Genomic DNA, 16,237 nt, shown 5'->3' with positions numbered 1-16,237 from the left:
TAAATTCAGTCACCCGTATCTTTATGAGAGGGGGCAGTATGAAGATGGAGGCAGAGGTTGGAGCGCTGTGGCCACACGCCAGGAACACCAGGCGTCCCAGAAGCTGAAGAGGCAGAAAGGACCCTCTCACAGAGCCTCTGGCGTGCGGCCCTGTTAACACCTGGATTTCAGTTCAATGAGATGGATTTTGGACTCTGCCCTCTAAAACTGTTAGAGAATAAGTTTATTTTTAAGCCACCAAGTTTGTGAATACAAATGGGAAAGTCAAAGATTCTAGAAAGAAACGACTGGACCCAAGGCCTGTGGTGAACCCTCACAGATACTGCCTACCAGTGTCCTTGTGACTCGAGACACCTGTGCCTGGAACACACGGGCTCTCTTCCTCCCTCAAGAAGGCGCTCTACTGCCTTGCTGGCAACCGAGGTGGGCCCCACAGTCCCCGCCCCTTCCTGGCACCCAAGCCTTGAAGCTCCCAAGGCTGCATCACACATGTACCCCATAGAGCAAACATGTCAAACATGCGGCCGAAGGAGTTTGACATGCTTGCCATAGAGCCCCAGCTTTTAGCCAAGTTGCCAATGGATGAAGAAGCGGGGCTGGGATTGGTAAGAGACCTAGTGTGCTCCAGGGCCAGATGGCTCCATGGGCTCTATTTGCAACATGCAATGTGGGATGTCTGGCTTTGACCACTGGCTCCAAGGTCATCTCAAATCTGCATACTGGAGTGCAGCCAGGACCCCGCCCTCCAGAGCACACCTGTTCCCCATCCCTGGGAGAGAAGCATGTGTGAAGGACACACTAGCCTTTGGCCCAAGTATTAGATTTTTTAAAACTAAGTACAAATACCATCAGGTGCTCTTTTTACAGCACCAAGAACCTGTGCCTGTTAAAATAAACACATGCCAACCGCTCACCTACGTGGGAAAGCCACACAGGCAGCGCCACTGTTCTGCAGTCAGGTGATGCCCCGGGAAAGGGCACAGCCGCCTGAACCTTTAAAACCCCAGGCGCGACGAGCATTCCCTGTGGGGATTCAGAGCTGTAGCAGCTCTGCATGGGCCTCTCAGCTGTGTTTCTTAATATACTTCCCTTTGTAAATTGTTTTTATTTTCTTAAAGGAACAAAAGGAGAAAATTGATACCAAAGAACATCCATTCCTGGTTCTTGGCAGAATTCCCACCACCTTTGGTAGAAGTTGCATTTCGGGTGAGTGTGTCTAGTGCCTCAAGAGCTGTGTGACTTGTGGCCGTTGGCGGGTAGGCACTACGCCCAGAGGCCTGGTGGGGTCCCTCTGCGTGACCGGCCAAGCTGGGAAGAACCCTGGCCAGGCGGTGCCTGGAGCAGGGAGGGCAGTGAGCCAGTGTCCCACCAGTAGCCTGAGCGCGTCCTCAGGCTGGTGACCCTTACAGGGCTTGTCTTCTGGTGAGTGGAGTGGTGAGAAGACCCAGGTCCTCTCCTTGGCACTGGTGCCTGGCTCTGCATGCTGGTGGGGGCTGAGGCGCACCTGGCTGCTCGGTACTGCCCGTGAAGTCAGTTACTCAGCCGTGGGCTCCACCAGCTCCGCGTGGCTGGACTGAGGGAAGATGGGGCACCGTCTCCTCTAATCCAGACCCACATGCCAATGTCCCTCCTCCTCCAGAATGAAGGGTGCCAGGCTGATGGGGGTGCTGCTCACCCTGACTGGTGTGCTGCATGTGGTCCTGCCCCTGAGAATAGCAGCCTTCAACATCCAGACTTTCGGGGAGACCAAGATGTCCAATGCCACCCTCTCCAACTACATCGTGCAGGTAGGTCCAGGCCAGCGGTCAGTCCTGAGGGCAATCAGACTGTTAGGCCTCTGCTCTCAGCCCAGTCAGCTGTGAGGATAGGGCCCTTATCACTGCCGTGGCTGACGTCATCAGGCCAACTGATGTGACAGAACCTGGGAATAGCAGCTTGGCTCCTGCGGGGACTTGGAGTGGGCAGGGCCTAGACACCCCAGTCTCCGTCTAGCCTGTCCGCACTCAGCACCACTGTGGCCCTGTCCCTAGATCCTGAGTCGCTATGACATTGTCGTGGTCCAGGAGGTCAGAGACAGCCACCTGACGGCCGTGGGGAAGCTGCTGGACAGACTCAATCAGTGCGTGAGGGGGCAGGGTACTGGGAAGCACACGGGACAGTGATCGTCCCTTCGGGGCTTGATGCCACTTCGGTCCCAGGGACACTGACGTGGGCGGAGCCCTGCTGTCGGTGGCAGGATGTCCCCGACGGGTACCTGTTTCTCCTCAATCTAGGGATGACCCCAACACCTATCACTACATAGTCAGCGAGCCACTGGGTCGCAGCAGCTATAAGGAGCGCTACCTCTTTGTGTTCAGGTAAAACCCAGGTGCCGAGAGATGAGGCCGCCTCCTCTAAGGTCGCTGGCAGAAGTGGGGATGGCGGGTGTCTAGAAAGCCCATGGGCCTCTCCTCCCGGTGTGGGGGCAAGAACTGGAGGCCACAGAGCAGGGACCGAGTTGGGCCTCACCATCTGGGCAAAAGGAGCTCTGGGCTGGTGGATCTGTGTGATGTCCCACCTTAGACCAGGCCCCTGCCCGCAGCAACAGGTCGGTTTGGCAAAGATGTGCCCCAGCCCCAGGTTAAGCACCCCCTGGCCTGGCCTTCCGCAGGCCGGACCAGGTGTCGGTGCTGGACAGCTACCTGTATGACGACGGCTGCGAGCCCTGTGGAAATGATACCTTCAGCCGAGAGCCAGCTGTTGTCAAGTTCTCCTCCCCATTCACCCGTGAGTGCTGCCGCCACAGAGGCTCCTCTGCCCTGCCTGACCCCGGGGGCCCTGCCTGGCCCTTCCTAGGCACCTTGAGGAGCCACAGCACATCATGCCCCCACCATGCACCTCTTTGGGGAGCTTGGTGCCGTCCTCATTCCTAGTGCTTGGTCTTATGTTTAAGTTACTTAGGGAAACGTCCATCCTCCCCCCAACCCCCCTACTACTTCTCTCCCAGGACTGTTTCATGTGTCCCCCATCCCAGCCCTAAACACATGACAGCCAGGCCAATGCCCCCTCGGACCAGGACTGCCTCCCAACTCCGCTCCCCACTTCCTTGCGTAGCACGACCATCTTCTCCACAGAGGTCAAGGAGTTTGCCATCGTCCCCCTGCATGCGGCCCCACTGGATGCAGTGGCTGAAATCGACTCTCTATACGAAGTCTACCTGGACGTCCGGCAGAAGTGGGACATGGAGGTGAGGCCCCACATTGGATTGAGCTCTTAAGGGCCCGTTTCTGTCCCTGGGCCAATCAGCTGGTGTCTCCTGGTAGGACATTATGTTGATGGGTGACTTCAACGCTGGCTGCAGCTACGTGACCCCTTCGCGTTGGTCATCCATCCGCCTGCGCACAATCCCCACCTTCCAGTGGCTGATTCCTGACACCGCTGACACTACGGTTACGTCCACGCACTGCGCCTACGACAGGTGAGCAGAATCTGCGCCCCCGTGGGTTCTGCAGGCCCAGGTAGGGAAGGGGCACTCGCACAAGCAGCCTCACTTTCCATCTCAGCCCAGCTTCAGGAATGGTTTCCAAGACCTTTGAGGAGACATTCACCCTCCTGAGCTTTGGACCACTTACGAAGTGGAATAAAAAGCAGCATTCCTTCACTTTAGGAAAAGCACATGTAGGGTAACACGATGCTAGTCTTCTCTGGGCAGTCTCAGGTAGACCGGTCAGCCAGCGGTGCCAGTTGGGCACACCCAGACCTGAGTCTGGGCTGGTCCTGCCTTCCCTGAGCAGTGCCATCCAGGGGCCAGAGAGGCCAGACGGGAGCTGGCTCCTGCTGGGATCTGAGGTTTAAGTCCACAGAGCTGGACAGTGGGCTGAAGGGGACTTTTTTGTGTCTGGCACTATAGGATCGTGGTCGCTGGAACTCTGCTCCAAAATGCCATTGTTCCCGACTCAGCTGGCACCTTTGACTTCCAAGCTGCATATGGACTGAGCAACCAGACTGTACGTGACCATTCTTTACAGCCTACAGGGGGCCTAGGCTGTAAAGTAGCTCTCCTGGGGGCCTAGGACGCAGGGGCGGAGTGAGAGCCGGACCCATGGGACTTGTAGCTGCTTTTTCCATTGACTTGTCCGCAGCCTGGGAGCCTCCTCCCGGGCCGATGTGGCAGTGCAGTATCTGGGTGCACACCTGGCCCTCAGCGAGGACTGCCACACGGGCACCCCTGCTCACTGCATGTTTCTCCACAGGCCCAAGCCATCAGTGACCACTACCCGGTGGAGGTGACGCTGAAGAGAGCCTGACAAGAGCAGGCCCGGGGCCCCGGCTGGACACCTCTAGCTTCTCTAGCTTGCCTGTGGCTGCTCCTGGGGACCTGCACAAAGAACTGAAGAAGACGGCTGATCCTGTTGTCACCTTCAGGTTCTGGGGATGGAGTTTAGGAAACGAGTGCGAGTTCCCTGAGCACAGGGCCAGCGCCCCCTCTCTCCCCTCCCTACCGTCCCCCTGACCACTATCCCAGCTTGAGGAAGGGGCTGGAAAGTAGGCTTTTTCTCACTGTACCTGCATCCATCGTAAGCAAGGGGTTGTGGCACCAGAGTAACTTACCCTGTTAGTATGCACACAGAGTCCAGCATTTAGATGAAGAAATGTCTTTTAATTTAAGTAAATAAAGCTCAAAAGGGGGTGTTCTCATTGGTGGCATCCAGTCGTTCCTTCCCGGCTCCTCCTCCCATGACAGAGGTGCACAGTCCATGTCACCTTCCCTGGAGCCCTGACAGTGCAGGGAAGATGTGGGGCTCCCACAGCTGCTGGGCTGCACCCTGGCCAACAGGGCCCAGACGTCAGTGTCGCTCCAGGGCCTTGACGAGCAGGTTGTTCAAGCGGCCCACCATGGGTCGGGGGTCATCGACCAGCCCTGCTGCAATCATGGCGTTCTCATAGATCTGAAAGGCAGGGTGGTGACCTTGTTAATGGGATGGGGGCCCTGTCCTAGCTCCAACTCAGGGACATTTTAATGTGGAGAGAAGGAAGGAAGAGAGCTGTTCCTTCTTAAAACAGCGTGTTAGAGGCAACAGCTGTCCAACCTCAAAGAAGGTGCAGCCCTCTGTTCTCATGCTCTCAGCCAGTCTCCAGGAGACTCACCTGATCGACAAGCAGCTGGGCCAGGTCAGGCTCACTCTCTCTCAGCTGGCTGAGCTTCTTGATCAGTATGTGCCTGCAACAGAAACCCCCAGAAGTGAGCTCAGGCTGTGCCCCCAGCACAAGGGCCTCTAACTTCTGAGACGTTGGAGTTACTAGAACATTCAAAAAAGTGTAATAGGACAGTCCAGTGTAAAAAAAATAAGGCATACAAAAACTTAGGAAGATGTAAATAATCACTGACAGATAATGAGATTGGTTATATATCCAATAACCAAAGAAACACGAGTTTTTTTTTTAAACACTTGAGTTTTGATATTAGAAAATGCAATAAGTACTAAAACTAATACAAACTTAAACACTGAAGGGAAAGAAAGAATTTAACATATAAAAAGACATATATCAGTGCTTGGAGACCATAATTAAAGATGAAAATTTTTCCTAGATTAATACACACACACATTGTTTTATACTAAGAGTTTTATACCTTAACAATCTAATGTAAAATTCATAAGTAAAAGTAAATATGAAAAAAAAAAAAAAAAAAAAAAAAGTAAATATGGAAGAAAAGAGCCAGGAGAGCTGGAGGAGGAAGTCCCAGATGCCAGTAAATAGTTTAATTCTGGAAAACGAAAAGGCAACAACAAAATGCAAAAAGTGTCAACAATGTATAAAGAGTCACACACATGGGAATTTCATTTGTACCTGATTAAAGATAGTGTTTCACAAGAGGGGGAAAGACAGGGTAATGGGCCAGCCAACCAATAAAGCTGGATTCCCACCTGATTCTTTAGACCAAATTCCAGGAGGATCAAATGTTAAATGTAAAATATTAGAAGAAAACGGAAAAAACGTTTTCTAATCTCAAAAGGAAAAGCCTTCCAAGCAGAATACAAACCCAGAAGTCAAAAATGAAATAATGATGTAACTCTGACAATATAAAAACTGCAATTCTTGCCCTAGCTGGTTTGGCTCAGTGGATAGAGCATCAGCCTGTGGACGGAAGGGTCCCAGGTTCAGTTCCAGTCAAGGGCACATGACCAGGTTACAGGCTCGATCCCCAGTAGGGGGTGTGCAGGAGGCAGCCAATCAATGATTCTCATCATTGATGTTTCTATCTCTCTCTCCCTTTCTCTCTGAAATCAAAATATTAAAAAAACAAACAAACCTGCAATTCTTTTCTGCACAGGAAAAAATACCATAAATATAATGTCTGACCTTACTCATAAGAAACATATATTAAAATCATAATTTTTCACTATGAGAATGGTAAAAATTGAGAAGTTTGCTAAAACTGAAGGCATTGGAGAAACAAATTTGTCTTAACTTCTATAGAGGACAATTGGAGTCTATAAAAATTAAACATGGATGGTGCTCTGAGACTTAACACTTCTTTTTTCTCACAGTACTATTTAAAATCAGAATCACTTTCTAAAATATATTTTTTAATTCATTTCAGACAGGAAGGGAGAGGGAGAGAGAGAAACATCAGTGATGAGAGAGAATCATTGATCAGCTGCCTCCTGCATGCCCCCTACTGGGGATCCAGCCTGCCACCTAGGCATGTGCCCTTGACCAGAATCGACCCCAGGACCCTTCAGTCCGCAGGTCGACGCTCTATCTCAGGGGTGGGCAAACTTTTTGACTCGAGGGCCACAATGGGTTCTTAAACTGGACCGGAGGGCCGGAACAAAAGCATGGATGGAGTGTTTGTGTGAACTAATATAAATTCAAAGTAAACATCATTACATAAAAGGGTATGGTCTTTTTTTTTTTTAGTTTTATTCATTTCAAACTGGCCGGATCCGGCCCGCGGGCCGTAGTTTGCCCACGGCTGCTCTATCCCCTGAGCCAAACCAGTCAGGTCAGAAACACTTTTTAAAAAGCAAGTGGCTCAGTTGGTTGAGCATCATCCCGTGTACCAGGTTCAGTTCTGGGTCAGGGTGCATATAGGAGGCAACCGATGGATGTTTCTCTCTCTAAAACCAATAAAAACATATTTTTTTTAAAAAAGGAGAAAAAGCAAGGTAGGGACCCCTGTATAGCAAGTTACTACTTGTACAACAGCGGAAGCCACAGATGAATCTGCACACACACAGGATCTTTGAAAAAATAAATGCGAAATGTAATGTGGCTGTATTGGGGGCAAAGGTAGGAGGAAAATTTCACTATGGATTTTGTTTAAATTTATTTAACATTTTTGGTGAACTATTTATGTAATTTCCTTGAAAGATTATTGTTGTATATAAAATCAATTAAAAAACACCTGTTTTCAACAGTTAGAAAATGAAATTTCAAAATATCCAATAAATGTGACACATCAAAGAATAACTACAAAAAATGTGTAGGAACTCTACAGAAAACATAAGTTACCAAAAGACATTAAGACCTAGTAAATATATATTGTGTACATGGACGGAAAGAATTGACCATAAAGGTATTAATTCTTGAAATTGATGTATGTGCACAGGAGGACCTAGAGTAGCCAAGGCACCCTTGAAGGAAAATAAAGGAGTAAGCAATCACTCACTGGCTGCGAAGGCTCGGGGAAAAGCTGAGTAATTAAGACAGTGCAGTGCCACTAAAGACAGACCAACAGACCAGACACGTGTACAGACACCTGATACTCTATGATGCAGAAGGCAATTTGGATGGCTGGGTTGGGGGACAAAATAAGTTCATGATTTTGGTGATAGATTTCTTAAGAACCAAAAAAGCACCTAACCAAAATTTATGAATTTGATTATATTAAGAACTTATCAAAAGACATCTTAATGCAGGTGAAAAGATAGAGTGGGAATAGAGATTTGCAACTGATAAAGTATGTAATATAATTACAAATCAAATTTTAAAAAAGAGCCCAACAGGATCTATATATTAAAAAAGGCTAATATGCTAAGTGACCGTCCGACTTGTAACTATGACGCGCACTGACCACCAGGGGGCAGATGCTCAATGCACAGGCATGGAAACATGGAACAGACTGATGAATCTCAGGGGGGATGGGGAAGGGGAGAGGGTGGAGAGAGATTAACCAAAGATCTTATATACATACTAGAGGCCCGGTGCTGTGCACGGGTGGGGTCCCTCGGGCTGGCCTGCGGAGATCGGGTGGAATCCATGCAAGGGGCCTCCAACATCCCCCAAGGAGTCCCGGATTGCGAGAGGGCGCAGGCCAGGCCGAGGGACCCTATTAATGAATAAAGTCTTATTTTTTTTCACGTCATGAGAAAGCCAAGGCCAAGGCCTTAAGTAAAAGTAGAGACCTGTGGGTTCTCACGCTCTGCTGGGGGGAGCTGGCACCCAGCCTAGCTAAGCATATGGCAGTTTCACACCTGGGTGCACAACTCGGAGAAACTCACGCATGCACACGTGTGTCAGACAGGGACAAGAATGTTCAGAGCAACTGTTCCCAACAGCCCCAAACAGAAACTACCCGAATGTTGGTCAAAAGAGAATACATAATTGTGCTGGGGCAGATTCAGCCCATGAACATTACTCAGCTATGAAAACAAACCATAGCTTCCCTCCACAGGGACCGAAGTCTCTCACACCGAGTGAAGAAAGTAAGACTTCACATCACAGGCAAAACAGTTTGTTAAGGATGCACAGAGAGACCATAAAGCAAAGCAACTACCACAAAAGTCAGGACTATGGTTACCTCAGAGGGACAATTCTAACGGCATCCGAGGGCCAGCAAGGTTGTTGCTTTTTTACTTTACATGGGTACAGTTTAAAGTTAAATTGAATAGTTTAATTACACAGGTACTGTATTTATAAGCTTTATGCATTTTTCCTATGTTATGAATAAAAACACAATTTTAAAGGAGTAGCTGGCAGGTCAGATACAAGCTTGCTGTTCCTGGGCATCGAGGGCAAAGGAGCCGGCAGCCTTACCTGGGGTTGATCTCCAGGGTGGGCTGCAAAAGCTGAGCGCGCTCCTCCTGGGTCTTGGCCAGCTGCTGCATGCGCAGGAAGTGCCGGGCGGCCCCCATCTCCAGCACGGTGATCATCGCAGGGTGGGTGTCCAGTCGAAGAGTCACCTGTAAGCAAGGCCAGGGACCAGGGGTGAGGGGGACCCTGGGCTGGCAGTTTTGGCCACGGGTGAAGCTTCCCCAGATGACCAGGCAGAACATAGGTCTCCAGGGATGAACCCTCAGACCTCCCAACCATCCACTAATGAGAAGGGAGCCTGAACTGCAGCCCCGTACCACGTTCCTAACAGTATCCCACTTGGGGGCTCCCTCTATCCCCCAAAGTCGTTATCTAATGTGTCAATTACTGCCTAATGTCCATCTCGCTTGATGTCCTCTGCCCCTCTCTCCACAGGGCCACTGCCAAGTCCTATAGCAACTAAGATCACCTACGCCCGGCTGTTCCATTTCCCCAGGCCCAGCCTCTCCCCCAGTCTGTCTGCAGTTCCTTCCCTCAATCCCGTCCTTCCAGAACGCTGGAGCCTCCTTCCTGCAGACCTCACTCCCACCCACACCCTTTCTGTGGCCCCCTCTGGCCTGACTTCATCAAATACATCTTTTCCCAACAAGCAGTCACAAGCCCCTCTCCCTGACCAGGCCTTCCCCTTCGTCCACCCCACAGGCCTCTGGCCTCCTGACTCACACTGGAGACTCTAAGCCTGCTGGGCCCACGGCACCCAGCTCCATGACGTCCTCGCTATAGGGCCTGGGGATGTACTTTGCCTCCTGCCCTTCACAGGATGGGGGTAATTCTACCTGCCTCATAGTTATCTGAGCTTAAATGAGTCCCTATAGTGAAGAGTGGACACAGTGAATGTGTTACACAGAGAAATCCCGGCTGCATGCCTTGCTTCTCATGCTCCCTACCAAGAGCCCCTCCTCTTTCGATCGGTGCCCATCCCTCCCCCGCAGAGTCCTGCTGCTGCCTCCCAGAGCCACCTGAGCCCACCCTCTGCTCTTGGCCATCCCCACCTGCACACCGCCTGTCCCTTGGGGCGACTCCTGGACTATTCCTGAGCCAGTGACCTGCACTGGATACCTGTTCTCTGGTGGCTGGCTTTCTCTTGCAACTCTGAGCTGGACCTGGTTCTGGCTCTCTGAAGTGAGAACCCCCGCTGGACTGTAAGCTCCCCAAGGGCTGGACTGGAACCCCTTGCGTCCTATGCTACCACAGTTCCTTTGGGGCCTGGACCAGGCTAGCTTTGGGGTGGCCAGCTGGGAACCCCTCTTCTCGGCTTCTACTTGTCCACCAGGCCATTGGCTGTTCACCTTTCACTTTCTACTTTCTAGTTCCCACCTGCGTTATAAAGTGGAGGAAACCAGTCAGCTGAGCCTGCCTGTCCTGCCCCAGCAACACCCCTGGACACACGTGGCTGCACACATGTAGGCTCAAACGCAGAAGCGGCAGTGACACGCTTGGTCTCTCCCACATATCACAGCTCCAGTCGCCATTGGGAGAACTCCCACCAGGCCAGCACTCAGAGCCGGCAGGCTGCCAGCTGTGTGGTCACTGGAGCCATGGGAGCCGAGTGGTGGCTGTCTCCAGAAGACCTCACCTTCACGTTGGTGACACGCGACCCCAGCGCATTTCTCATCCAGGCCATCAGGTCCTCCATCTCCTTTTCTGACAGGCGGTCATCAGCTTGAGGAGAGACGTGAGTGAGCTCAGAGGCCGTTCTCCGTAATTACCATCTCATTCCCATGGGGGCCTGAAATGTTGACATTCCAACACCAGGTGTCCAACTGCCCCACCCCACCCTGGTCGTCGGCACAAAGAAGCCACCAGAGATGCTTTCATCTAAAATCCAGCGGATAAAATGGAACCTCAGAAGGACATTTTTGGTTGCCCTGAGGCCCATGTGGTTTCGTTATAGCTTAAAGAAGATATTTTTGGATTCTCTTAGGAAGTCAACTTGGAAGGGGCCCTGGAGAGAACTGGGAGCTAAACGGGAACATTTTCTGTAATCATTGAGGTGTTCCCAAACTGCTGTCTGTGCAGGTTTATGACCCCAGGTAGAAATGAGAACAGAAAATCCCTATAAACTCACGTTGCAGGACAGAAGGCTCTGTAGCAGAGTGTCAGCCCTGGGCCATCCCAGCCTCACCTGCACCCCAGGCCACCACCCACCTCTGCCTAGAGAGAAAGGTAGAACCAACCTGGAGATTTGTCTTCAAACTTCTCCTCCTTGTAGTGATCGACAACGATGTCCGTTTCCACGGAGATCAGCTTCTTCTTGTCAAATTCACGAAGGTGAAGCAAGGTCAGCTCATCAAACTGCTCATAGCAGAAGAGAACCTGTGAGGGCCCAAGAACATCTCCATCAGGCTTGGCGAGGACTCCGCCCACGAGAGAGAGAGGGCCATGGGAGTAAGGGCTGGGCCCCCAGTCCTGGAACAGCCACATGGGATGCTGCTGGGGAGTCCTGGGCCTTTGCAGATGAGGCGGATTGCCAGAGGGTGGCAAGGGAGGCTCTGGCTATGTCTTAGTAGTAGAAACAGTGATTCTACTTACAGAGAAATCCCCGTGTCACCTCCTACAGGGACACACAAACTAGATGGCAGGCTTCAGCCTGGGCCTCTGTGCCCCCGGACGTGTGGCTTTCCCGGGTCATGGGCACATTCAGCCATTTTCCACTAAGCAGAGAGACACCCCCCACCCCGCTGCCTTGGGTGCTCAGACTCCACCTTGTCCCCTGATCTGGCCCCAGCAGCCTGTAGGGATGCAGCCTGCCCTGTTGCTCACCCACCTCCATGTTTTTCTGCTTCATGGCCTCATAGTAGGGTGAGTGCTCAGCCAGGTGCCGGTTGGGGGTGCACAGGTAGTAGATGTTGCGGGTGCCGGCCTGCATGCGGCTGGCGTAGTCCACGAGGCTGGTCAGCTGCCCAGCGGGCAGTGCCGAGGACTCATACCGCAATAGCTTTGCAATATCCTCCTGAAAACAAAGGGCAGGTCACTGCTCATTCCAGTTCCTCACTCAGAAGGCCTCCAGCACCTGGGCACCGACATGGGAAGCCTCTGGCTAAAGGGAGAAGTCTGCTGGCTGCACCCCCGGCTGGTGGGCCCCCTGTGTTCTGCAGCTGGGGCAGCTCCCACAGAAGCCTGGCCCGGGGATGGCTGCTAGTCAGGGAACCTCAGAGAGCACCTCCCACCTCAGGGGCACAGGGCCTCATAGAGAGGGGCTTTCGGGCAAGCTGTGTGCACCCCAGGAGTGGCCAGACCGTCCCCATGGCAGAGACTGCTCCTGGACCCAGGGTCCTCCCTTCGTCCCCAGTCACGGCGGGCATGTGGACATTGGTATGAAGCCCACATTTCCCCGCCTTCCTCCAACCAGGTGACTAGTCCTTCTCCTTCCTGTCGGCTGAAATGCAATGTGACTGCTGGAGACGTCTCGATTCCTAGTGGGAGCTGCCTGGTAAGGACAGAGGAGCAGCAACAAGCTGGGGGCCTGGATCCCTGATGCCATCAGCCTGGACGTGACCTGAGACATAAACTCTGCCTTCTCTACACCAGACACACCGACAAGCACAGCAAAGACAAGTTCTGGGGACGGGACACTGAAGAGCTAGGGAGGGCACACAGAGGGCCGAGCCCAGATGAAAGACGTGATGGAGAGGGAAGGTGGACAGAAAGCAGAAAAAAGATGTCAAAACGAGGATGTGGAAACCCACCTGGGAGTCATGCTCTAATTCAGACACTAAGCCTGTGCTTATGTACACATTAGGGTCCCATTAACAAACACGAATACACTGAGATAATATTTCTAAGGTCGAGCCCTCAGAAAAGCCACTGGCATGCAGTGACCACCCAGCTGCTGTCATCCTGGCCCAGGCAGGAGCCGACCACCCGAAGTGAAGAGGGCTCAGGGAGGAAGCAGAGTGGGAACCTCAGGCTGCCCAGCGGCACTCCAGCCCCACCCTCCCCCAGGGAATGAAGAACAACCCCCTTGGGAGCCCTCCATCCTTGCTACTGTTCTAGAGCAAAAGATGAAACCTCAAAACTGGGACTGACTGCTTATTGGGGATGAAAATGTTCTGGAATGATATATCAGTGATGTTTACACAACCTTGTGAATGTACCAAGTGTAACTAAATTATCCACTTTAATAGGGTGAATTTTACTATGTGAATTATATCACACTGAAAATTGCCAGCCCTGTCTGGCTGGTGTGGCTCAGTGATTGAGCATCGACTCATGAGCCAGAAGGTCATAGTTCGATTCCCAGTCAAGGCACATGCCTGGTTGCAGGTTCGATTCCCAGTAGGGGGCATGCAATAGGCAGCCAATTGATGATTCTCTCTCATCACTGATGTTTCTTATCTTTATCTCCCTTTCTCTTCCTCTCTCTGAAATTTAAAATAAAAATAAAAAATGGTTTAAAAATGGCCAGTCCTGGCTGGTGTGACTCCGTTGGTTGGAGCATCACCCCATACACCAAAAGGTGGTGGGGTTTGATCCAGGCACATACCCAGGCTGCGGGCTTAATCCCTGGTCGGGGCGTGTACAGGAGGCAACTGATCAATGTTTCTCTCTCATATTGATGTTTCTCTCTCTCGCTCCCTCTCCTTTCCTTTCTCTCTCAAATCAATAAAAACATATTCTCAGGTGAAGATTTAAAAAAAAAAAGGCCAAAATATGTTTATTGAAGAATCATATCATATATAAGTAATGCTGCACGATGAATTGAACTGAGGCCCCAGGAGCACCATGTTAAAGTTCCACCCATCACATGATGAACATGCCCTGACGACACAATGTCCCTGCCTCCCCTGCCTGGTGAACCAGTACCTGGCCCTGGCCATGCCTTTGTGATCTCCTGAGCTGCATTTATTGGCTCCCGGGCAGCAATAGCTGGGGTGCCCGGATATGCCAGTGTCATGTCCTAGGAAGCTCAGGTTTCTGGCCTCCACCAGCTTCCTCCACAGCCCAAGGCAGCAGAGAGAAAGGCCCAGAAACCTGGACCCTTACCTTGACCTCCTGTTCAGCAGTGGTCACAATGCCCTCTCTCATGAACAAGCCATAATCTTCAAAAAACTTGGCATATGTCTCAGCATCTTTTTTACTCTGGTCAACGAAGAATTTTATTAGCCTCTGTTGTAGAACGTCCCGGAGTTTCCTACAGCACAGAAATGAATGTATCATGAACAAGCAACTTTTATGAAATACTAATAGCCAGAGGTATGAAAAAATGTTCTGCTCCACTAATAATCAAATTAGTGAAAACAACATACCATTCTGGCCAAATTTTTAAAAATGGAAAAAGAAAGGGTGACCCTTGGCAAACACCAGGTGGAAAGACGCACCCCTCGAAGCAGGAACGTGGAATGACAGCCCTTTGTGGAGGGCAGCAACAGCCCTCCCAACCTTGATGGTTCCAACTGTCCAGATTGCTCCCTGGGAAATATAATGAGTCACCAAGACTTACAGAGCAGGAGTTTCACTGTCGCACATAAAAGACAATACAATTACGAACAACCTCAGTGGTCAACAGGAGAGAATAGACTGAAATGAAAGATAAGTGCAGTCATTAAAAATCACCTCCTGCCGTAACTGGTTTGGCTCAGTGGATAGAGCGTCAGCCTGCGGACTGAAAGGTCCCAGGTTCCATTCCGGTCAAGGGCATGTACCTTGGTTGCGGGCACATCCCCAGTAGGGGGTGTGCAGGAGGCAGCTGATTGATGTTTCTCTCTCATCGATGTTTCTAACTCTTTATCCCTTTCCCTTCCTCTCTGTAAAAAATCAATCAAAAATATTTTTTTAAAAAATCACCTCCTGCCCTAGCTGGTTTGGCTCAGTGGATAGAGCGCTGGCGTGCAGACTAAAGAGTCCTGGGTTCGATTCCGGTCAAGGGCATGCGTCTTGGTTGCAGACTCAATCCCTGGCCCTGGTTGGGGCGTGTACGGGAGATAACCAATTGATGTGTCTCTCTCACAATGATGTTTCTCTCTCTCTTTCTCTCCCTCTCCCACTATTTCTAAAAATCAATGGAAAAAATATATTTGAGTGAGGATTAACAACAACAACAAAAAAATCACATCCTAGCCCTGGTTGGTGTTGCTCGGTTGGGTGTTGTCCCATGCATTAAAAGGTTTCAGGCTCGATCCCCAGTGTGGAGTGTGCAGGAGGCAGTTAATCAATGATTCTCTCTCATCACTGATGGTTCTTTCAATCTCCCTTCCTCTCTCTGAAATCAATTTTAAAAAAGAAAAATTCCAATATGAATAAATTTGTTATACATATGTATATACATATGTATAACAAAACTATACTACTTTATGTACATTATAGTTTTGCATAATTAGGATCCATACTATATATACAATATATACACTATAGCTTGGACTATATAACTGGATATACTATGTGCACACTACAATATTACAAAACTGGGATTTTGTGAATCAAGGTGTTAACTACAGCATTATTTAATGGTATAAAATTATGAGCAACTTGGAATCCTTTCCCAATGTATATATACATCAAATCACCATGATTTACACTTTAAACATAGTTTTATATGTCAATTATGCCTCTCATAAAGTTGAAATTTTAAAATGTTAGTAAACAATTATATTTAACTAGAGGCCGGTGCATGAAATTCGTGCGCGGGCGGCGGGGGGGGGGGGGGCGGATGTCCCCCAGCCTGGCCTGTGCCCTCTCACAGTGTGGGAGCCCTGCAATTGATCGCCCCAAAGAGGTAGGCCCCACCCATCCATCCAGGGCTCCTCAATGGATTGCCCCAAAGAGGGAGGCCGGAACCGGGGTCCCGCCTCTGCACCGCGCACATAGTGTCAAGCCCCCACCCACCTGCGCACGCCTCACCACACATGCAGCCCCGCCACCCTGCTGCGCATGCAGCCTTCTGGTGATGGCTCGTTATGGTGTGAGGGTGTCACGACCATTAGCATATTAGCTCTTTATTATATACTAGAGGCCCGGTGCACAAAAATTTGTGCACTGGGGAGGGGGGGAGGGGGTCGCCCAGCCCGGCCTGTGCCCTCTCACAGTCTGGGACCCCTCGGGAGATAACGACCTGCTGGCTTAGGCCTGCTCCCGGGTGGCAGAGGGCATGCCCAATCCCTAGGTGCAGCCCCTGGTCAGGCTCAGAGCAGGGCCGATTGGGGAGTTGGGGCGCCGCCCC

The 16,237-nt window shown here is 50.9% G+C and overlaps 2 protein-coding genes across 2 annotated transcripts in view; one reads left to right on the top strand and one right to left on the bottom strand.

Moving 5' to 3' along the window:
• The first annotated feature begins 315 nt into the window (after positions 1–315).
• DNASE1 (deoxyribonuclease I) lies at positions 316–4,674 on the top strand. Its single transcript, XM_005872961.2, has 10 exons — positions 316–423; positions 1,119–1,206; positions 1,640–1,787; positions 2,031–2,119; positions 2,274–2,357; positions 2,651–2,766; positions 3,114–3,226; positions 3,303–3,457; positions 3,890–3,986; positions 4,233–4,674. Exons 3-10 carry the CDS (start codon positions 1,641–1,643, stop codon positions 4,284–4,286), a joined length of 855 nt encoding a protein of 284 aa, XP_005873023.1. The 5' UTR covers positions 316–423; positions 1,119–1,206; position 1,640; the 3' UTR covers positions 4,287–4,674.
• Positions 4,619–16,237, bottom strand: part of TRAP1 (TNF receptor-associated protein 1) — a 71,716-nt gene continuing 60,097 nt past the window's right edge. The window contains exons 13-19 of the mRNA XM_005872960.2: positions 14,065–14,212; positions 11,846–12,031; positions 11,256–11,394; positions 10,655–10,740; positions 9,022–9,167; positions 5,128–5,200; positions 4,619–4,928 (exon numbers count right to left, since the gene is read on the bottom strand). Coding sequence (XP_005873022.1) covers positions 4,827–4,928; positions 5,128–5,200; positions 9,022–9,167; positions 10,655–10,740; positions 11,256–11,394; positions 11,846–12,031; positions 14,065–14,212 — 880 coding nt within the window. The 3' untranslated portion in view covers positions 4,619–4,826. The remainder of the gene's footprint in view (positions 4,929–5,127; positions 5,201–9,021; positions 9,168–10,654; positions 10,741–11,255; positions 11,395–11,845; positions 12,032–14,064; positions 14,213–16,237) is intronic.

Source organism: Myotis brandtii, unplaced genomic scaffold (assembly GCF_000412655.1).
Source record: "Myotis brandtii unplaced genomic scaffold, ASM41265v1 scaffold397, whole genome shotgun sequence".
NCBI lineage: Eukaryota > Metazoa > Chordata > Mammalia > Chiroptera > Vespertilionidae > Myotis > Myotis brandtii.
This window is presented reverse-complemented; position numbering and strand designations above follow the sequence as displayed.

Coding starts and splice junctions, on each gene's coding strand:
- DNASE1 (XM_005872961.2), top strand. CDS start 1,641: ATGAAGGGTGCCAGGCTGATGGGGGTGCTGCTCACCCTGACTGGTGTG. Junction 2,767..3,113: donor GTTCTCCTCCCCATTCACCC/GTGAGTGCTGCC, acceptor TCTTCTCCACAG/AGGTCAAGGAGTTTGCCATC. Junction 3,227..3,302: donor GGCAGAAGTGGGACATGGAG/GTGAGGCCCCAC, acceptor GTCTCCTGGTAG/GACATTATGTTGATGGGTGA.